Source organism: Rhinopithecus roxellana, chromosome 12 (assembly GCF_007565055.1).
Source record: "Rhinopithecus roxellana isolate Shanxi Qingling chromosome 12, ASM756505v1, whole genome shotgun sequence".
Lineage (NCBI taxonomy): Eukaryota > Metazoa > Chordata > Mammalia > Primates > Cercopithecidae > Rhinopithecus > Rhinopithecus roxellana.
The window spans coordinates 100216098-100236843 of record NC_044560.1 but is presented as its reverse complement, the minus strand read 5'-3'; the positions used below and the strand labels follow the sequence as shown (position 1 = coordinate 100236843).

General features: G+C 48.0%; 1 protein-coding gene across 1 annotated transcript in view; it reads left to right on the top strand.

The window, feature by feature from the left end:
- The first annotated feature begins 7151 nt into the window (after positions 1–7151).
- Positions 7152–20746, top strand: part of LOC115900747 (G patch domain-containing protein 1-like) — a 34650-nt gene continuing 21055 nt past the window's right edge. The window contains exons 1-3 of the mRNA XM_030942344.1: positions 7152–7302; positions 15070–15204; positions 18899–18984. Of these exons, the coding sequence (XP_030798204.1) occupies positions 7230–7302; positions 15070–15204; positions 18899–18984 (294 nt within the window). The 5' untranslated portion in view covers positions 7152–7229. The remainder of the gene's footprint in view (positions 7303–15069; positions 15205–18898; positions 18985–20746) is intronic.

The following is a 20746-nucleotide window of genomic DNA, read 5'->3' as shown; positions in this document are numbered from 1 at the left end:
GTTTCTGTGCATGTTATGAGTGACCATGACATGCTAGCACCCATGCTTGGACCCAGAGGAAGGAATGACACTGGGCTCAGGTGATTCAGCCCATCTTCCTATCTGCAGTTTCCTCGTAAGGTCCTGAGATTTGCACTTTCTTGCATGTCTAAATAAGAAAGAAAGAAAGGCTATATTGGATTATCCCTGCCATAAATATAAATAAATAAGAGGCCAGAAAAAACAAACAAACAAACAAAAACAAAAACAAAAACAAAAAAAAAAGAGGCCAGGCACCATGGCTCATACCTGTAATCCCAGCGCTTTGGGAGGCCAAGGCAGGAGTATCACTTAAGCCTTGGACTTCAAGATCAGCCTGGGCAACACAGCAAGACCCCGTCTCTACAAAAAATAGAAAAATTGGCCGGGCGCGGTGACTCAAGCCTGTAATCCCAGCACTTTGGGAGGCCGAGACGGGCGGATCACGAGGTCAGGAGATCGAGACCATCCTGGCTAACACGGTGAAACCCCGTCTCTACTAAAAAATACAAAAAACTAGCCGGGCGAGGTGGCGGGCGCCTGCAGTCCCAGCTACTCAGGAGGCTGAGGCAGGAGAACGGCGTAAACCCAGGAGGCAGAGCTTGCAGTGAGCTGAGATCCGGCCACTCTACTCCAGCCTGGGCGACAGAGTGAAACTCCGTCTCAAAAAAAAAAAAAGAAAGAAAAATTAGCCTGGCTTGGTGGCATACACTTGTATTCCCAGCTATTCAGAAGGCTAGGGTAGTAGGATTGTTTGAGCCCAGGAGTTCGAGGTTGTACTGCACTCCAGCCTGGGTGACAGACTGAGACCCTGTCTCTAAAAAATAAACAGAACAGAAAGAAAGGAAAGGTATGTGAGCTGGGTGTGGTGACTTATGCTGGTAATCCCAGCACTTTGACAGACTGAGGTGGGAGGATCACTGGAGCCCAGGAGTTTGAGACCAGCCTAGGCAACATAGCAAAATTGCTTCTTTACAAAAAATACAAAAATTAGCCAGGCATGGTTGTGTATGTCTGTAGTCCCAGCTACTTGAGAGGCTGGGATGGGAGGACCACCTGAACTTGGGGAGGATGAGGCTGCAGTGAGCCATGATTGTGCCATGGCACTCCATCAACAGAATGAGACCCTGTCTCAAAAAAAAAAGAAAAGCTATGTGGTGGCCAGGTCCGGCAGCTCATGCTTGTAATCCTAGCACTATGGGAGGTCGAGGAGGGCAGATCACTTGAGGTCATGAGTTTGAGACCAGCCTGGACAACATGGTGAAACCCCGGACCACTGAAAATACAAAAATTAGCTGGGTGTGGAGGCGCCTGTAATCTCAGCTACTCAGGAGGCTGAGGCAGGAGAATCACTCGAACCCGGGCAGTGGAGGCTGCAGTGAGCCACGATGCTGCCCCTTCAGCCTGGGCGATAGAACAAGACTCAGTCTCAAAATAAAATAAAATAAAATAAAATGAAATAAAATAAAATAAAATAAATAAAAAAGTTATTGAGTGTTCTTTGCCTATTTGAAGCTACAAACCGTAAGAAAATTACGAGTAACATAGAAATAAAATCATGGACTTTGGTGTTTTGTCTGAATATATGAATTTGTCCCCAATCTTTTTTACTTTCTTTTACTTTTTCTTTTTTTTTTTTTTTTTTGAGATGGAGTTTTGCTCGTTGCCCAGGCTAGAGTGCAATGGCATGGTCTTGTCTCACCGCAACTTCTGCCTCCCGGGTTCAAGTGATTCTCCTGCCTCAGCCTCCCGAATAGCTGGGATTACAGGCATGCGCCACCATGCCTGGCTAATTTTGTATTTTTAGTAGAGACGGGGCTTCTCCATGTTGGTCTGGCTGGTCTCGAACTCCCAATCTCAGGTGATCTGCCTGAGTGCTGGGATTATAGGCGTGAGCCACTGCACCTGGCTTCTTTTACTTTTCTTTCTTTTTTTTTTTTTTGAGACGGAGTCTCGCTCTGTCGCCCAGGCTGGAGTGCAGTGGCCGGATCTCAGCTCACTGCAAGCTCCGCCTCCCGGGCTTAAGCCATTCTCCTGCCTCAGCCTCCGGAGTAGCTGGGACTACAGGTGCCCGCCACCTCGCCCAGCTGGTTTTTTGTATTTTTTTAGTAGAGACGGGGTTTCACCATGTTAACCAGGATGGTCTCAATCTCCTGACCTCGTGATCCGCCCGTCTGGGCCTCCCAAAGTGCTGGGATTACAGGCTTGAGCCACCATGCCCAGCCAGTGGTTTTTTTTTTTTTTTTTTTTTTTTTTTTTTTTTTGAGACAGAGTCTCACTCTGTCACCCAGGCTGGAGTGCAGTGGCATGATCTCGGTTCATTGTAACCTGGGCCTCCTGAGTTCAAGTAATCCTCATGCCTCAGCCTCCCAAGTAGCTGGGACTACAGGCGTGCGGCACCACACCTGGCTAATTTTTGTACTTTTAGTAGAGATAGGCTCTCACCCTGTTGGCCAGGCTGGTCTCAAACTCCTGATCTCAGATGATCCACTTGCCTTGGCCTCCCAAAGTGCTGGGATTACAGGCATGAGCCACTGCACCCACCCTGATTAAGTATAGTTTACTAGGTTTATTTATCTTCATATATTACAAAGCTTGAGGATAGCCACCTGGAAACACTGACTCCAAATGTATAGGGTCAACATTCCAAAGTGGAGGCCAGGCACGATGGCTCACACCTATAATCCCAACACTGTGGGAGGCTCAGGTGGGAGGATCGCTTGAGCCCAGGAGTTTGAGACCAGCCTTAGCAACATAGTGAGACCCGGCCTCTACAAAAAATGAAGTAATTAGTTGAGCCTTGTCAACTAGTAGTCCCAGCTACTCAGGAGGCTGAGGTGAGAGGAAGGCTGCAGTGAGCCATGATCCTACTACTGCACTCCAGCGTGGGTGTCAAAATGATAATAGTCTCAAAAACGAAAGCAAAAACACACAGAAAAAGCATTCCAAAGTGGAGAGGTTAAGGTTTCACTTATATAGGCAGACACAGAATCCTTACAGTGACTTGACTAGCTATAGGATGCTACATTCCAAGGAAGATTGCTTTATTACTCTGTGAGGGGGGTACCCGCCTGAGGAGGTCTTATCTCTGGCCTGTTTGGTGTTAGTTATTTCTAGGGGAAAAGGGGCAGAAGCTGCAGCTGCTCACCATGTGATTCATGCTACATAACTACATTCCTCTCAAGTTTCAGGATCATTTAAAATTCCAACAGCAGCTGGGCGGGGTGGCTGGTGCCTGTAGTCCCAGTACCAGGGATGTTGAGGCTGGAGGATTGCTTCAGCCCAGTAGTTTGAGGCTGCAGTGAGCTATGATTGTATCACCGCACACCAGCCTGGGCAACAGAGCCAGACCCTGCCTCTAAAAAATAATAATATCAACAATAAAGTTCCAATAGCTTTAAGTTTGAATTATTTAATTCCACAACTCATTTATCAACATACGTTGCAGATAATTCATGGGGAGTTTAAAATGCTCATAGTATTGTCACAGGTTATAGTTTGTTCTGATTACCTATTGCTGTTAATGAATTATCCCGTATCTTTTGTTGTTGTTAGAGACAGGGTCTCTATAGACACAGATCCTCTCTATAGGAGCAATGGGGATGCCAATCAATTCTGTCTTAGGACCCTCATGTCAATGGGAATGCCAATCCCTCAATGTGGGATTACAGGTAGGATTTCTGACATTGGGGTCCTAAGACTATTCAAGAATTGATTTGGCACTTTGGGAGGCCGAGACGGACAGATCACGAGGTCAGGTGTTCGAGACCATCCTAGGTAACATTGTGAAACCCTGTCTCTACTAAAAATACAAAAAAATCAGCCGGGCGTGGCGGCAGGCGCCTGTAGTCCCAGCTACTCTGGAGGCTGAGGCAGGAGAATTGCTTGAACCCGGGAGGCAGAGGCTACAGTGAGCCGAGACCGCACCACTGCATTCCAGTGTGGGTGACAGAGCGAGACTCCTTCTCCAAAAATAAACAAATAAATAAAATTAAAAAAAATTGATTTGGGCTGGGAGCAGTGGATCACGTCTGTAATTCCAGCACTTTGGGAGGCCGAGGCGGGTGGATCACTTGATGCCAGGAGTTTAAGACCAGCCTAGCCAACAGGGTGAAACCCCGTCTCTACTGAAAATACAAAAACTAGCTGAGCACGGTGGCGGGTGCCTGTAATCCCAGCTACTAGGGAGGCTGAGGCAGGAGAATCGCTTGAACCCGGGAGGCAGATGCAGTGTGTTGAGATCCTGCCACCGCACTCCCTGCACTCCAGCCTGGGCAACAGAGTGAGACTCCGTTGCTAAAAAAACAAAAAACAAAAAAAAACTGATTTGAATCTCCATGGTTCTTATAGACAGGATCTCTGACTTTAGAATCATAAGGCTTTTGTTTAAGGAACCCTTAAAATGTTTTTCAGATCTCTGAATTCCAGCGAAACCAGCACCAAGACCCCTGCCGAGGATGGGGATTAGCATGAGAATACAGCTTCTTCCTCTCTGGGTCCCAGGACTTCACCCTGCACTCTTCCACCAATCAATGATCTCCACACTTCAGCCCACTTCAATACTCTTAAAAACACTAGCCCCGAATTCTGTGAGGAGGTGGATTTGAGGTTTCCTCTCATCTCCTCTTTTGGTGGCCCAAGGATTAAACTTCTTTATCTGCCGCAACATGTTATCTCTAGGCATTCATGTGCATAGGGCAATGAACCTATTATGGTTACAGTGTTTTCCCCCACCTCCAAGAATAAAGTGAAACCCCAGAACTGCTTATGCACTGCTGGTGGGAATGTAAATCTTTTCAGCTACTGTAATTGAAAATTACAATGAAGGACGGGTACCCTGGCTCATGCCTGTAATCCCAGCACTTTGGGAGGCTGAGGTGGGTGGATCACCTGAGGTCAGGAGTGTGAGACCAGCCTTGCCAACATTGCAAAACCTGTCTCTACTAAAAAAAATACAAAAATTAGCCAGGCGTGGTGGCGCGTGCCTGTAGTCCCAGCTACTCAGGAGGCTGAGGCGGAAGAATCGCTTGAACTCAGGAGGCGGAAGTTGCAGTGAGCCGAGATCGCACCACTGCACTCCAGCTCGGGGCAACAGAGTGAGACTGTCTAAAAGAAAACAAAAGAAAGAAAAAAGAAAATTACAATGAAATTACAACTGGAAAGCAGTTTGGAGATTTCCTGAAGCACTTAAAACAGAACTACCATTAGACCCAGCAATCCGATTACTGGGTATATACCCAAAGGAATATAAGTTGTTCTACCATAAAGACACATGCATGCATATGTTCACTGAGGCACTAGTCACAATAGCAGAGACATGGAACCAACCTATATGCCCACAAACGGTGGACTGGATAAAGAAAATATGGTCCACACACACCATGGAACACTACACAGCCATTAAAAAAGAACAAGACCATGTCCTTGGCAGCAACATAGATGCAGCTGGAGGCCATTACCCTAAGCAAACTAATGCAGGAACAGAAAACCAAATACTGTATGTTCTCACTTATAAGTGGAAGCTAAACATTGAGCACACATGGACATAAAGAAGGGAATAGCCGGGCGCGGTGGCTCAAGCCTGTAATCCCAGCACTTTGGGAGGCCGAGACGGGCGGATCACGAGGTCAGGAGATCGAGACCATCCTGGCTAACACGGTGAAACCCCGTCTCTACTAAAAACTACAAAAAACTAGCCGGGCGACGTGGCGGCGCCTGTAGTCCCAGCTACTCGGGAGGCTGAGACAGGAGAATGGCGTGAACCCGGGAGGCGGAGCTTGCAGTGAGCTGAGATCCGGCCACAGCACTCCAGCCTGGGTGACAGAGCGAGACTCCATCTCAAAAAAAAAAAAAAAGAAGGGAATAACAGGAGCCAGCCATGATGGCTCACGCCTGTAATCCCAGCACTTTGGGAATCCAAGGCGAGTGGATCACTTGATGTCAGGAGTTCAAGACCAGCCTGGCCAACATGGTGAAACCCCATCTCTACTAAAAATACAAAAGAAAAAAAAAAAAAAATGGCCGGGCACGGTGGCTCACATCTGTAATCCCAGCATTTTGGGAGGCCGAGGCGGACGGATCGCTTGAGGTCGGGAGTTCGGGACCAGCCTGACCAACATGGACAAACCCCGTTTCCACTAAAAAAAAAAAATACAAAATTAACCGGGCATACTGTAGCATGCCTGTAATCCCAGCTACTCTGGAGGCTGAGGCAGGAGAATCGCTTGAACCCTGGAGGTAGAGGTTGTGGTGAGCCGAAATCGTGCCATTGCACTCCAGCCTGGGCAACAAAAGCGAAACTCCGTCTCAAAAACAACAAACAAACAAACAAAAAACCACAATAACAAAACAAATAAAAAAATAGCAGGGCATGGTGGGGTGGACGCCTATAATCCCAGCTACTGGGAAGGCTGAGGTAGGAGAATCACTTGAACCGGGGAGGGGGAGGTTGCAGTGAGCTGAGATCGCGGCCACTGCACTCCAGCCTGGGCGACAGAGTGAGGCTCTGTCTTAAAAAAAAAAAAAAAAAAAAGAAGGGAATAACACCAGGGCCTACTTGAGGATGGACCTACTTGAGGGTGGAAGGTGCAAGGAGGGTGAGGATCGGAAAAACTACCTTTTGAGTACTATGCTTATTACCTGGGGAGGAAACAATCTGTATCCAAATCCCTTGCAACATGTAATTTAGCTATATACCAAACCTGCACATGTACCCCTGAACCCAAAATAAAAGTTAAAAAAATAATAAAAATAAAGTGAAGCCCCACCGGGGAGAGCAAGAAATCTGGGAGCTCAGGCATTTTCCTGGAGGTGGCTGGGTGGGCGGTGGGAGTGGACGGAGCTGGGCAGTGACTGCTGCCAGGGCAGGGACTGGCGCGAGGGACGGGGGTGGGGGGCTGGGCAGGCATTGGTGTCGCCTCGCAGCAACAGTTGGGTGGCTTCCAGCTTATAACAGGAGTCTTCTCCTCACCCGCATATCGCAGGGCTAGGATGTGATGTCGTGGCTGCCAAATCCTCCGAGGCAACTCCTGCCTGGGTCGGCCTCCCATAGGACAGGCCTGAGAATCCGGGGCGCAGGCTTCGGCCGCGAGGACAACTTCCCCCGCCCGCGGACTCAGCCTTCCAGAATCACCGGGGTTCGCGGAGGAGAAGGAAAGGTGTTTGGCCTGCCAAGGCCGCCGTAGCGAGGGGGCGGGGCCCGGAAGAGCAGGATGGCGGCGCGGGACAGTGATAGCGACGAGGATCTGGTCAGCTATGGGACCGGGCTGGACCCTCTGGAAGAAGGTGCGGGGCGCATGGGCCGGCGGAGCCTATGGAAAACAGGCCAAGGGCCCAGGATTCGGGCCACAAAAGCACAAATCGGTGCTGGACCGTTGTTAGATCGTTCCCAGCGCTGGGAACACGGCGGCGAGGGAGGTGTTCGCCGCGCTCTCTGGGTGCTCACCTTCTGCAGCGGCAGAGAGAGACTTTCAGGGTTGGGAGACACAAGCGTGGCCGAACAAGGGGGCGGCGGGATAGAAACAAGAAAATGACGGAATAGCTGGTGTGAGAGCGGGGGTTGCTTAGGCAGTGTCTTCCCCAAGAGAGTACGTTTGAGCTCAGACTTGGAACCAAGGAAGAAAACAACCATGGGCAAATCTGGAGGGAAAGCATTTCAGGCAGAAGGAACATAAAGTGCAAAGGCCCTGAAGTGGGAGCCAGTTTAGGAAATTGAGGGGCAGGCAGGACGGGTGTGGTTGCAGCAGACGACAGCGGGGGAGACAGGTAGAAGAGGATGTCAGAGGGGCTGGCAGGGGCTGGATCTTACTTGGTAGGGTAAAGAGTTTGGATCTTGTACTAAGTGCAGGATTAGGGTTAGGGTCATGGGAAATTACACAGAGAGGGATATATCTATATCTATATCTATATATTTGATTTTTAGAGACAGGGTTTTGCTGTTTCCCAGGCTGGTCTTTTTTTTTTTTTTTTTTTTTTTTTTGAGGCAGAGTCTCACTCTGTCGCCGGGGCTGGAGTGCAGTGGCCGGATCTCAGCTCACTGCAAGCTCCGCCTCCCGGGTTTACGCCATTCTCCTGCCTCAGCCTCCCGAGTAGCTGGGACCACAGGCGCCCGCCACTTCGCCCGGCTAGTTTTTTTTTGTGTGTTTTTAGTAGAGACGGGGTTTCACCGTGTTAGCCAGGATGGTCTCGATCTCCTGACCTCGTGATCCGCCCGTCTCGGCCTCCCGAAGTGCTGGGATTACAGGCTTGAGCCACCGCGCCCGGCCCAGGCTGGTCTTGAACTCCTGACCTCAAGTGATCCTCTCACCTCTTGCCTCCCAAAGTGCTGAGATTACAGGCGTGAGCCACTGTGCTCGGCCAATTTTTAGTATTGTTCTATCTTTGATGTTGAGAATACACTGTTTGGGGATGGGTAAGAGTGAAGCAGGGAGATTAGCAAAAACAGGTCAGGAGACAGCATGGACAAGACAGCAGTGGCGGTGGTGTGTAGTGGTCTGGGTGGAGATATATTTTGAAAGCAAAGCTGACCATATTTGCTGGTGGAATGTGGGGGTGAGGGGCAAGATGAATCAAGGTTCTGTCCTGTGTTTCTGGTCTGTTCCACTTAATGACTTGACTTGTTCAGCAAAGTATGTATTGAGTGTCCAGTAAGGGCTGTTGGCTGTGCTAGCCCTGTGGGGAAGGCAGAGGAAGAATGGTGGAATTATTGGGCCACAATTTATTTGCAGACCTCCTGTTGGTGGGGGTCCCCTCCCTTTTCTCACCCTGACCACATCCTGCCAGGTTGATTGTGCTTCTGGGATATCTCCACTTATGCCCCTTTTATTTCCTACAAACAGTTCTGGTGGAAACTTCTGCTGGATACTGGCCCTGCTTCTACCCTCGGCTTACAAAAGGTTGAGAAAGGGGCCAGGCACAGTAGTTCACGCCTGTAATCCTAGCACTTTGGGAGGCTGAGGTGAGAGGATTGCTTCAAGTCAGGAGTTTGAGACCAGCCTGGGCACTATAGTGAGACTCTGTAACAAACAAACAAACAGCTGAGAAAGGCTAGTCTGAATGCTTTTTATGTGTTTAAAGTCAGCTGTTGCATTTCCTTAAGACATCTCTGTATCCCAAGTTCTTTTTTTGTAGAGACAGGGTCTTGCTGTTTTGACCACGCGGGTTTCAAACTCTTGACCTCAAGTGATGCTCTCACTTTGGCTTCCCAAAGTGCTGGATTACATGCGTTAGCCACAGTGCCCAACATTTTTTATTTTAAAAATGGAGACGAGGCCAGGCGCGGTGGCTCAAGCCTGTAATCCCAGCACTTTGGGAGGCCGAGACGGGCGGATCACGAGGTCAGGAGATCGAGACCATCCTGGCTAACACGGTGAAACCCCGTCTCTACTAAAAAATACAAAAACTAGCCGGGCGACGTGGCGGGCGCCTGTAGTCCCAGCTACTCGGGAGGCTGAGGCAGGAGAATGGCCTAAACCCAGGAGGCGGAGCTTGCAGTGAGCTGAGATCCGGCCACTGCGCTCCAGCCTGGGCGACAGAGCGAGACTCCGTCTCAAAAAAAAAAAATGGAGACGAGGCCGGGCGCATGGTGGCTCACGCCTGTAATTCCAGCACTTTGGGAGGCTGAGGCAGGCAGATCATGAGATCAGGAGATCGAGACCATCCTGGCTAACACGGTGAAACCCCGTCTCTATTAAAATTACAAAAATAAAATTAGCTGGGCCTGGTGGCGGGCGACTGTAGTCCCAGCTACTTGGGAGGCAGAGGCAGGAGAATGACATGAGACTGGAAGGAGGAGGCTGCAGTGAGCCAAGGTGGCGCCACTGCACTCCAGCCTGTGCGACAGAGTGAGACTGTCTCAAAAAAAAAAAAAAAAAATATTATTGAGACGGGATCCTTCTATGTTGCTTAGGCTGGTCTTGAACTCCTGGCCTCAAGTGGTCTTCCCAGCTCAGCTTCTTAAAGAGTTGGAATTACAGGCATGATTCTCCATGCCCCGCCCCAACCATGTGTGTTTGTTTGTTTGTTTGTGACAAGATTCTTGCTCTGTTGCCCAGGCTGGAGTGCAGTGGCACAATCTCGGCTCACTGCAACCTCTGCCTTCCAGGTTCAAACGATTCTCCTGCCTCAGCCTCCCAAGTAGCTGGGATTATAGGCGCAAGCCACTACGCCCAGCTAATTTTTGTATTTTTAGTAGAGATGGGGTTTCGCCATGTTGGCCAGGCTGGCCTTGAACTCCTGAACTCAAGCAATCCATCCGCCTTCACCGCCCAAAGTGCACAGGTGTGAGCCATTGTGCCTGGCCCCCAACCTTGCTTCTGAAGTAGAAGGAAAGGACATTGAATTTGTAGACTTTGTTTTTTTTTGGACTAAAAACATCCTTTAACTTCTCAGTAATACAAGTTTTGAGGATTGATTCATTGTCTTCTAAGCACTTTTTTTTGAGATGGAGTTTCATTCTTGTTACCTAGGCTGGCATGTAATGGCATGATCTCGGCTCACTACAACCTCTGCTTCCCAGGTTCAAGGGATTCTCCAGCCTCAGCCTCCCGAGAAGCTGGGATTATAGGTGCCTGCCACCACATCCGGCTAATTTTTGTATCTTTAGTAGACACAGGGTTTCACCATGTTGGCCAGGCTGGACTCGAACTCCTGACTTCAGGTGATCTGCCTGCCTCGGCTTCCCAAAGTGCTGGGATTATAGGCATGAGCCACCGTGCCCAGCCAGTTTTCTAAGCACTTTGAAGTTTAAATGCACTCTGTATTTTACAATATAACACACTAGACTAATAATTATTTTTACTCCCTGCTTTGAAGTTTTAGTGACAGGTTAGACAGGCATTGGTAGAGGAGAACTCTATTTTAAAGTTGCTGGCCCTGACAGAAAGGTTTATTAGTTAAGAGTTAGCCAGGGAGCCTAGTGACCATGGCTGAACTTTATAGACAAATAGGCCTTCTAATCTGGAAGGAAGGGCACCAGATACTTACCTATTCTTTCCTTAGACATTTCCACTTGGTTCTAGAATTCTTATCTACAGCTCATTCTATACCCAGATTAACTTTAGGGACAATTTTCTCCTCCTTGATGCTGTGATTCTCATACTTAAAGCTAACCGTGGCTTCCTTCACCCCCAGGACATACCATAAACCCTGCAGCACCACATTCAAGGCCCCCTGCACTGTCTGCCTTTCTGGTTCCATCTTCCACTTATTCCCTGGCCTCCCGTTAGACTGGACCACTTTCTCAATACATCTGACCTTGCCCTTTTTTTTTTTTTTGAGATGGAGTCTTGCTCTGTCGCCCGGGCTGGAGTGTAATGGTGCGATCTCGGCTCACTGCAACCTCCACCTCCCAGGTTCAAGCGATTCTCCTGCTTCAGCCTCCTGAGTAGATGAGCTTACAGGTGCGTGCCACCACGCCTGGCTAATTTTTGTATTTTTAGTAGAGGCGGGGTTTCACCACGTTGGCCAGGCTGATCTTGAACTCCTGACCTCAGGTGATCCGCCCGCCTTGGCCTCCCAAAGTGCTGGAATTACAGGCGTGAGCCACTGTGCACGGCGACCTTGCCCTTTTATCCCTCCTTCTGTTTACTGATGGGAGTCAGTGCCTTTGTCAAAATTCTGCTCACTGCTAACGGTGGCTGATGTTGCAGACCTTCTCATTGTCAGAAGTGCTCCAGTACATGCAGGTCTCCTCTTGTGGGCTCTGAGTGTCCTGAGAACAGGAGCAGAGTTTTGTTCAGTTTTCTACACCCTGGGTCTAGAAGGGCTGCTTGCATGGCAAGGCCCTCATCAAATTTTTGTTTTTGAGACAGAGTCTTGCTTTATCCCCCAGGCTGGAGTACAGTGGCATGATTATGGCTCACTGCCGCCTTGGCCTCCTGGGCTCAAGCGATCCTCCCAGCTCAGCACCCCTCAGCCCCCAGTAACCAGGACTACAGGCGCATACCACCATGCCGGGCTAATTTTAAAAATTGTGTCACTGTGTTGCCCAGGCTGGTGTCAAACCACTGCTTCTTATGACTCGTACCATGCCTACCTGGGCCTCTCCAAGTGCTGGGATTACAGGTGTGAGCCACCGCACCCGACTCCCCTGCCCTTAAAAAAAAATCTAACCATTAGCCAGCCAGGGGCTCGTTGAACTTTTGGTCAGGGAGTGAGAGGGAGGAACAGTATAGGAGGCATCTCTGGCTTGGAGACAGAGTTGAGAGCTGGTTTCACCTTTGTGCTTATGAGCTGTGAGTCTCAGGGAAATTACTCAATCAGTATCCTTATCAGGGTATGATAAATGAGATAATATGTACTAAAGGAAGGAATGAGTTGTCATTAGTAGCAGTAATTAGGACATGGCCTGGCTAAAATGCCACCCACCTCCTTTCTGGAGTTTTTCCGTCACTGATTAGAGGTGGTGCCTTCTCCTTAGGAGACCTGTGGGAGCCCGTTGGCCACATTGCTTGGCCCTCATCCTCTGCCGCCACAGGCTGCACTCAGTTGTTTGCAGATCTTGTCTCCCCTTCGAGATCAGAAGCACTTCGACAATAGCACCAAGCACTGGCAACACCTGCTCCCTCTTACTGTAGCCGAGTGGGACAGTTGGCAATGCCTGGAGACCTTTTTGGCTGTCATGCCTGTGGGGCATAAGCTGCTGCTATAGGCCCAGAATGCTTCTGAGCATCCTGCAGTGCACAGAATATTCCCCTGAAACAAAGAATTCTCCAGCACAAAATATGCTGAGATTGAGAAGCTCTGCCATAGCCAAGAATAAGGCCAAGTGCACATAGAGTAACGTAGTGTGTGTACTGCATTTCCATGAAATGGTGAACATCTTGGGCTGTGGGACCCAAGTTATAATTTAGTCCTTTAGAGGGAAAAGATATTGTAGCTGATATTAACTGATTTTAACTGATGTTAACTGATTTTCCCCATGGTCAGGGACTGTGCTCAGCTGTTTACATATGATATTTAATCCTCGTTACAACCCTACAAAGATGGGCTTCTTTACTACCCTGATTTTACAGTTGTGGAGGCTGAGGCTTAGAGCGATGAAGTAACTTGTTCAGGATGACAAATCTTTTTTTTTGTTTGTTTGTTTGAGGCAGAATCTGACTCTGTTGCCCAGGCTGGAGTGCAATGGCATGATCTTGGCTCACTGCAACCTCCTCCTAGGTTCAAGCGATTCTCCTGCCTCAGCCTCCCAAGTAGCTGGGATTACAGGTGCCTGCCACCATGCCTGGCTAATACTTTATATCTTAGTAGAGACGGGGTTTCACCCTGTTGGCCAGGCTGTTCTCAAACTTCTGACCTCAGGTGATCCGCCCGCCTCAGCCTCTCAAAGTGCTGGGATTACAGGCATGAGTCACTGCGCCCAGCTGATGACAAATCTTTTTTTTTTTTTTTTTGAGACGGAGTCTTGCTCTGCCACCCAGGCTGGAGTGCAGTGGCCGGATCTCAGCTCACTGCAAGCTCCGCCTCCCAGGTTCACGCCATTCTCCTGTCTCAGCCTCCCGAGTAGCTGGGACTACAGGCGCCCGCCTCATCACCCGGCTAGTTTTTTGTATTTTTTAGTAGAGACGGGGTTTCACCGTATTAGCCAGGATGGTCTCGATCTCCTGACCTCGTGATCCGCCCGTCTCGGCCTCCCAAAGTGCTGGGATTACAGGCTTGAGCCACCGCGCCCGGCCGACAAATCTTAACAAGCAGTAGAAGAGGATTTGAATTCAGATCTCTAGGTCTTTAAACCTGGGCTCTTGGCTGGGCGTGGTTGCTCACACCTGTAATCCCAGCTACTTGGGAGGCTGAGGCAGGAGAATCACTTGAGCCCAGGAGGCAGAGGTTGCAGTGAGCCAAGGTCATGCCACTGCACTCCAGCCTGGGCGACAGAGACTGCATCTCAAATAAAATAAAATAAAGTATTTCTTGTGTCTCCCTCTTCTTGCTAAGTACTTTACAGGCATTTAATTTGCATAACAACTCTATGAAATAGCTGTTACCATTAATGCCATTTATATTTTACAGATAAGTAAATTGAGGCATAGAGAGTCAAGGCTGACCAAAGTCCAGTGCCAGTAAAGGGAGCTGGCTTGAAACTCCAGAGCACTGTGACTCTCACCCCTTAACTCATACCCTTAACTACTGTATAACCTACTTCCTCTTGTGAACCTTTGAAAATAACTTGTTTTTTTGTTTTTTGTTTTTTTTAAATTAAATTCAGGATTTTGAATTGCAGTTGATAAAATGAGGCAGTAATTTGTGCCATAGTACCTGGGACTTTAAACCTAAGGAATTGTTTGGCTAGGCCTAAAATAGGTTAAATTCCCTTGCTTGTGTGATGTCAAAACCCAGCCCTTTCAACAAAGTAGGAAAAGGAATAGGTTTAAAGAACACTGGAATCAGGAGATGCACAGAAATTAAGGAAACTCTTAGGAGTTGGGGAAAATGGGCAATACCAAAAAAAAAAAAAAAAAAAATTCCGGATCCAGGGATGGTGTGAAGTTCTAGAAGAGGTATGGAAGTGTTTCTCTCCTTGCCACGTGCCACCCCAGCTTCTGCGTCCTTCATTTGAAGCCAGGAGATTTCAATTTCATCTGTCTGAACTCTCCTGACAATATAATTGTTTTTGTTTTTTAGGAGACAGTCTCGCTCTGTCTCCCAGACTGGAGTGCAGTGGCGTGATTTCGGCTCACTGCAACCTCCACCTCCTGGGTTCAAGTGATTCCCCTGCTTCAGCCTCCTGAGTAGCTGGGATTACTGGTGTCCGCCACTACACCTGATTAATTTTTGTATCTGTTAGTAGAGCTGGGATTTTGCCATGTTGACCAGGTTTTGTAATGGAATTTAGTGGGAAAAGCAGGCAATCATTCTAACATAAGCTTACAAAATATATTGTTTTTTAGGCTGTATAAAGTAGTAAAGTCTAGGAATAACAATTTAAATGGTTATATTTGAAGTTATAAGAAGTAAACAATTTATTATGTTTAAAAAGTGACATTTTCCCTAAATTAGAACCGACCATTTCCTTCTCTCTTTTTCATTTAAAAAACTTTTTTTTTTTTTTAGGTGAAAGACCAAAGAAACCAATCCCCCTTCAGGATCAGACTGTCAGAGATGAAAAAGGAAGGTATAAACGATTCCACGGGGCCTTTAGCGGTGGTTTCTCTGCTGGATACTTCAATACTGTTGGCTCAAAAGAAGGTATGATTTTCCTAATTATAGCTATTATACCATTAAAGCAAATGATTGAAATATTGGTTCTCCCTCACTCTTCCTTTTTTTATTTTTATTTTAATTTTTAATTTTAATTTTTATTTTAAATTTTTATTTGTTTATTTTTTTTGAGACGGAGTCTCGCTCTGTCACCCAGGCTGGGGTGCAGTGGCCGGATCTCAGCTCACTGCAAGCTCCGCCTCCTGGGTTTACGCCATTCTCCTGCCTCAGCCTCCCAAGTAGCTGGGACTACAGGCGCCCGCCACCACGCCCAGCTAGTTTTTTGTATTTTTAGTAGAGACGGGGTTTCACCGTGTTAGCCAGGATGGTCTCGATCTCCTGACCTCATGATCCGCCCGTCTCGGCCTCCCAAAGTGCTGGGATTACAGGCTTAAGCCACCGCGCCCGGCCATTTTTTTGTATTTTTAGTAGAGACGGGTTTCACTGTATTAGCCAGGATGGTCTCGATCTTCTGACCTCGTGATCTGCCCACCTTGGCCTCCCGAAGTGCTGAGATTACAGGCTTGAACCACCCCACCCGGCAGCCTTTTTTTTTTTTTTTGAGATGGAGTCTCGCTGTGTCGCCCAGGCTGGAGTGCTGTGGTGTGATCTTGGCTCACTGCAACCTCCACCTCCTGGGTTAAGCGATTCTCCTGCCTCAGCTTCCCAGTTAGCTGGGATTACAGGCACGTGCTGCTACGCCAGGCTAATTTTTTAAAAAATATTTTTAGTAGAGACTGGAGTTTCACCATGTTGGCCAGGCTGGTCTCAAACTCCTGACCTTGAGTGATCTGCCCATCTTGGCCTCCAAAAGTGCTGGGATTACAGGTGTGAGCCACTGCACCTGGCCACCCTTGCTTTTTTTTTTTTTTTTTTTTTGAGATGGAGTCTCGCTCTGTTGCCCAGGCTGGAGTGCAGTGGTGCGATCATGGCTCACTGCAACCTCCGCCTCCCAGGTTCAAGCGATTCTCCTGTCTCAGCCTCCCAAGTAGGTGGAATTACAGGCGCCCACCACCACGTCCAGCTAATTTTTTTGTATTTTTAGTAGAGACAGGGTTTTACTATGTTGGCCAGTGTGGTCTCTTAACTCCTGGCCTCAAGTGATCCGCCAATCTCGGCCTCCCGAAGTGCTAGGATTACAGGTGTGAGCCACTGAGCTCAGCTTTCTCTGAACATACACTGTAACCTTTTGTGTTCTTTGGATATTTGGATGTTTCCAGAGTCAACTTGTGTCTTGTTCATTGATTGCAATCTGATGGTGAAAGAGTTTTCCTCCACTTTGTAAAAAATGCGTACCTTCTAATCAGATGATTAAATGATGATAATGACTTCCATTTTATTGTAAGGTGATAAATGTTTCCGAGTATTTGCCATTCACAACATACTCTTAGAGTCTTTCAGTTAATCATTGACTGTGTCTCCTGACTGAGTGAGTGAGGAGGGCAGGTGTCACAGGGATCTTGCAGATGAGGCCACCAAGGGTCAGAGAGGTTAAGGAGCCAGCATGGCGTTAGTGCTGAGGGAAGAGTCACCAGGTGTCCTCTTCAGACATTCGGGACCACAGCAAGACTGGCTCCTCAGTGCTCTCTACCTGGGGAAAAATCAGTTAAATCTTTTATGTTATGTACTTTTATAAATGCCAAGTTGTTTAAAGTATTGTATGTTTTAAGATGTATTAATCTAGAAGCATTTTTTTGAACTGGAAGAAGTGGCTTTCTATATCTCAGTTATGGATGGAAGATGAACTGATATTATATGTGCTGCTGAAGTGAGCACGGAAGATGAACTGATTAACTCACATAGCAATTATCAAGAAAAAGATGGGCTAGATCTTTTATCATTTTTTTTTTTTTTTTCCCTGAGATGAGTCTCGCTCTGTCGCCCAGGCTGGAGTGCAGTGGCGTGACCTCGGCTCACTTCAGCTTCCGCCTCCTGGGTTCAAGCGATTGTCCTGCCTCAGCCTCCTGAATAACTGCGACTACAGGCGCCCGCCACCATGCCCGGCTGATTTTTGTATTTTAGTAGAGGTTTCACCATGTTGGTCAGGCTAGTGTAGAACTCCTGACCTCAAGTGATCCACCTGCCTTGGCCTCCCCAAGTGCTGGGATTACAGGCATGAGCCACCGTGCCCAGCCCTACCATTTTATTTGTTTAATTAATTTATTTTTTGAGACAGGGTCTCACTCTGTCGCTCAGGCTTTAGTGCAGTGGTGTGCCTACTGAGAGTAGACCTTCCCCAGATGCCTCAACTCACAAGAGCCTTGGAGAGAATCAGGAAGGAGATGCATCCCTCTTAGAGAAAACTAAACAACTTTATGGCAGAGGTTACAGACATATGTGACCTCCAGGGCGTTCCCTGTTTGTAGACATGGCAGATGCTCAGTGACCATGGTCAGGGAACAAAGCCATTAATTATAGGATTCCAGTGTCTGATGGAACTGGGGGCCTGGCACAGCCATTGCCCTTGGACCAGCCAGATTGAGTACCAGGGTACCCTGACTGGATTCCTTCTGTGACTCTCTCTTTTTTTTTTTTTTTTTTTGTTGAGACAGAGTCTCGCTCTGTCGCCCAGGCTGGAGTGCAGTGGCCAGATCTCAGCTCACTGCAAGCTCCGCCTCCCAGGTTTACGCCATTCTCCTGCCTCAGCCTCCCAAGTAGCTGGGACTACAGGCGCCCGCCACCTCGCCTGGCTAGTTTTTTGTATTTTTTTGTAGAGACGGGGGTTTCACCGTGTTAGCCAGGATGGTCTCAATCTCCTGACCTCGTGATCCGCCCGTCTCGGCCTCCAAAGTGCTGGGATTACAGGCTTGAGCCACCACGCCCGGCCTCTGTGACTCTCTCTTTATCCATTGTGACTGATTAAAACACCCTGACATCATATCTTGACACTTGATCTTAGCCAAAAGGCTGCGAAGCAATGACATCATTTCTTTTTTTTTTTGAGACGGAGTCTCGCTCTGTCGCCCGGGCTGGAGTGCAGTGGCCGGATCTCAGCTCACTGCAAGCTCTGCCTCCCGGGTTCGAGCCATTCTCCTGCCTCAGCCTGCCGAGTAGCTGGGACTACAGGCGCCCGCCACCACGCCCGGCTAGTTTTTTGTATTTTTTAGTAGAGACAGGGTTTCACCGTGTTAGCCAGGATGGTCTCGATCTCCTGACCTCGTGATCCGCCCATCTCAGCCTCCCAAAGTGCTGGGATTACAGGCCTGAGGCACCGCGCCCGGCCTGGCATATTAGCTGAGATCCGGCCACTGCACTCCAGCCCGGGCGACAGAGCGAGACTCCATCTCAAAAAAAAAGAAAAAAAAAAAAAAAGAAAAGTTAATATGCCAATGGAGATTGCTGGTCTCAGGTCCTGCATTTTAAGGTGACCTTGCAGCTGTCTGCTTAGATCTGCTTGTGTTCATTTCACAGTTTAACTTTCAATGTGTAATTCTATTTCTCTTGGTTTCACTTTCTTATGGGGAAACCTTAATGGATCCACTAAGTTTTGCATCAGGGGATACAGGGATTCGTAAGAAATTTATGTGGAATAATTATGTCTATGTAAGCAGTGAGATGGGAAGTACCTAAGAGTTTGTAGTTATTGGGAGTTTCAAGTCCATACGTGTTATGTAATCATTTATTGATAGACCCAAATACTCTCTAGGATTGTAAAGCTCTAAACTCTTTTTTTTTTTTTCAGGATGGACACCCTCTACCTTTGTGTCTTCACGACAGAACAGAGCAGACAAATCTGTTCTTGGTCCTGAAGATTTTATGGATGAAGAGGTGGGTGTGCAAAACTTTCATTGCCAATTTGCTGGTGGGAAAGGTCTAGTTCGTTGCTGTGAGTGCCTCCTCTCTCCCCAGAAGGTCCGATGTACAATTTCCTCTTTGTTTGTAAGGCTTTATCTTTTAGGTATTTGATGTACAGTGTCCTGTACATCAGTAGAGTCTTGTTCATTGGAGGAGCATTTTATACTGGGGCCAGTTTCTAAAATCAAGAGTGTAAGGGGAAAGTCATATACAGGCAATTTACTGGAAAAGCCTCCATTACCTCAAAAGCTCAGTATCCATGGTGCTGGGTCTGCAGCTTTCCACAGTAACTCTCAGGCACACTACAGTAAAGAACCATGAGTGACTGCACTAAAATTAAACTTCTGCTCCCTTAAAATCTGGTCGTGGATTCACTCATGATAAAGATTAAATAGGGAGGGAGAGCATCAGGAAGAATAGCTAACGCATGCTGGGCTTATGACCTAAGTGATGGGTTGATCTGTGCAGCAAACCACCATGGCACACATTTACCTGTGTAACAAACCTGCACATCCTGCGCATGTACCCTGGAACTTAAAATAAAAGTTGAAGAAAAAAAAGATTAAATAAAACATTTATATCAGCATGCGTTAGGCTGCAGGTTAGAGGGAAGGAAGTCTCCGTCCTTTTTTGAGTAGCATCATCTAGAAGGAAACATATGTAGCAAGAAGTCTAGATATGCTGAGACCCCAGGCTCTCTCTTCTCAGTCTTCTGCTGGCAGCTTGTCCTTATACTACCTCTCCTCATGATTGCAAGATGGCTGTAGTAGTTCCAGGTAGCACATCCAGGACGATGTTGCCCAAGAGAAGAACTTCCTTTTGGTCCTTTTTCTGTTTTTTTTCCTGAGACGGAGTCTCGCTCTGTTGCCCAGGCTGGAGTGCAGTGGCACTATCTCGGCTCACTGCAACCTCCGCCTTCCAGGTTCAAGTGATTCTCCTGCCTCAGCCTCCCAAGTAGCTAGGATTACAGGTGCATGCACCACCATGCCCAGCTAATTTTTGTATTTTTAGTAGAGATGGGGTTTCACCATGTTGGCCAGGCTGGTCTTGGACTCCTGACCTCAGGTGATCCACCCACCTCGGCCTCCCAAAGTGCTGGGATTACAGGTGTGCAACTGGCAGTCTCTTTTCTTAAAAGCAAAGTAGGCCGGGCGTGGTGGCTCCCGCCTGTAATCCCAGCACTTTGGGAGGCCGAGGCGGGTGGATCACGAGGTCAGGAGATCGAGACCATCCTGGGTAACACGATGAAACCCCGTCTCTACCGAAAATACAAAAAATTAGCCGGGCCTGGTGGTGGGCGCCTGTACCCAGCTACTCGGGAGGCTGAGGCAGGAGAATGGCGTGAACCCGGGAGGTGGAGCTTGCAGTGAGCCGAGATCGTGCCACTGCACTCCAGCCTGGGCGACAGAGCTAGACTCCGTATCAAAAAAAAAAAAAAAAAAGTAGCCTTTTGTATAAGTCCTACCATGAATTTTCTCTACATTTGCTTGCACAAATTGTTTTACATGCCCATTCCTAATGCAGTCCCTGGCAAGGAAAATGGAATAAAAAAGACTGGCTTAGATAAGACACAAAGCCCCACTTCCTAATCCTGCCTCCCCAACACTGGGAGTACCACTTCTGCAGTGTGTGGTGGTGCAGAGGAAGGCAGGTACCTAGACAACATCAGGACTCTGCAAGGAAAGAGGAAGCATGATAGTGGTTGGACAGGTAGCCAGCAACATCTGCTCCAGTA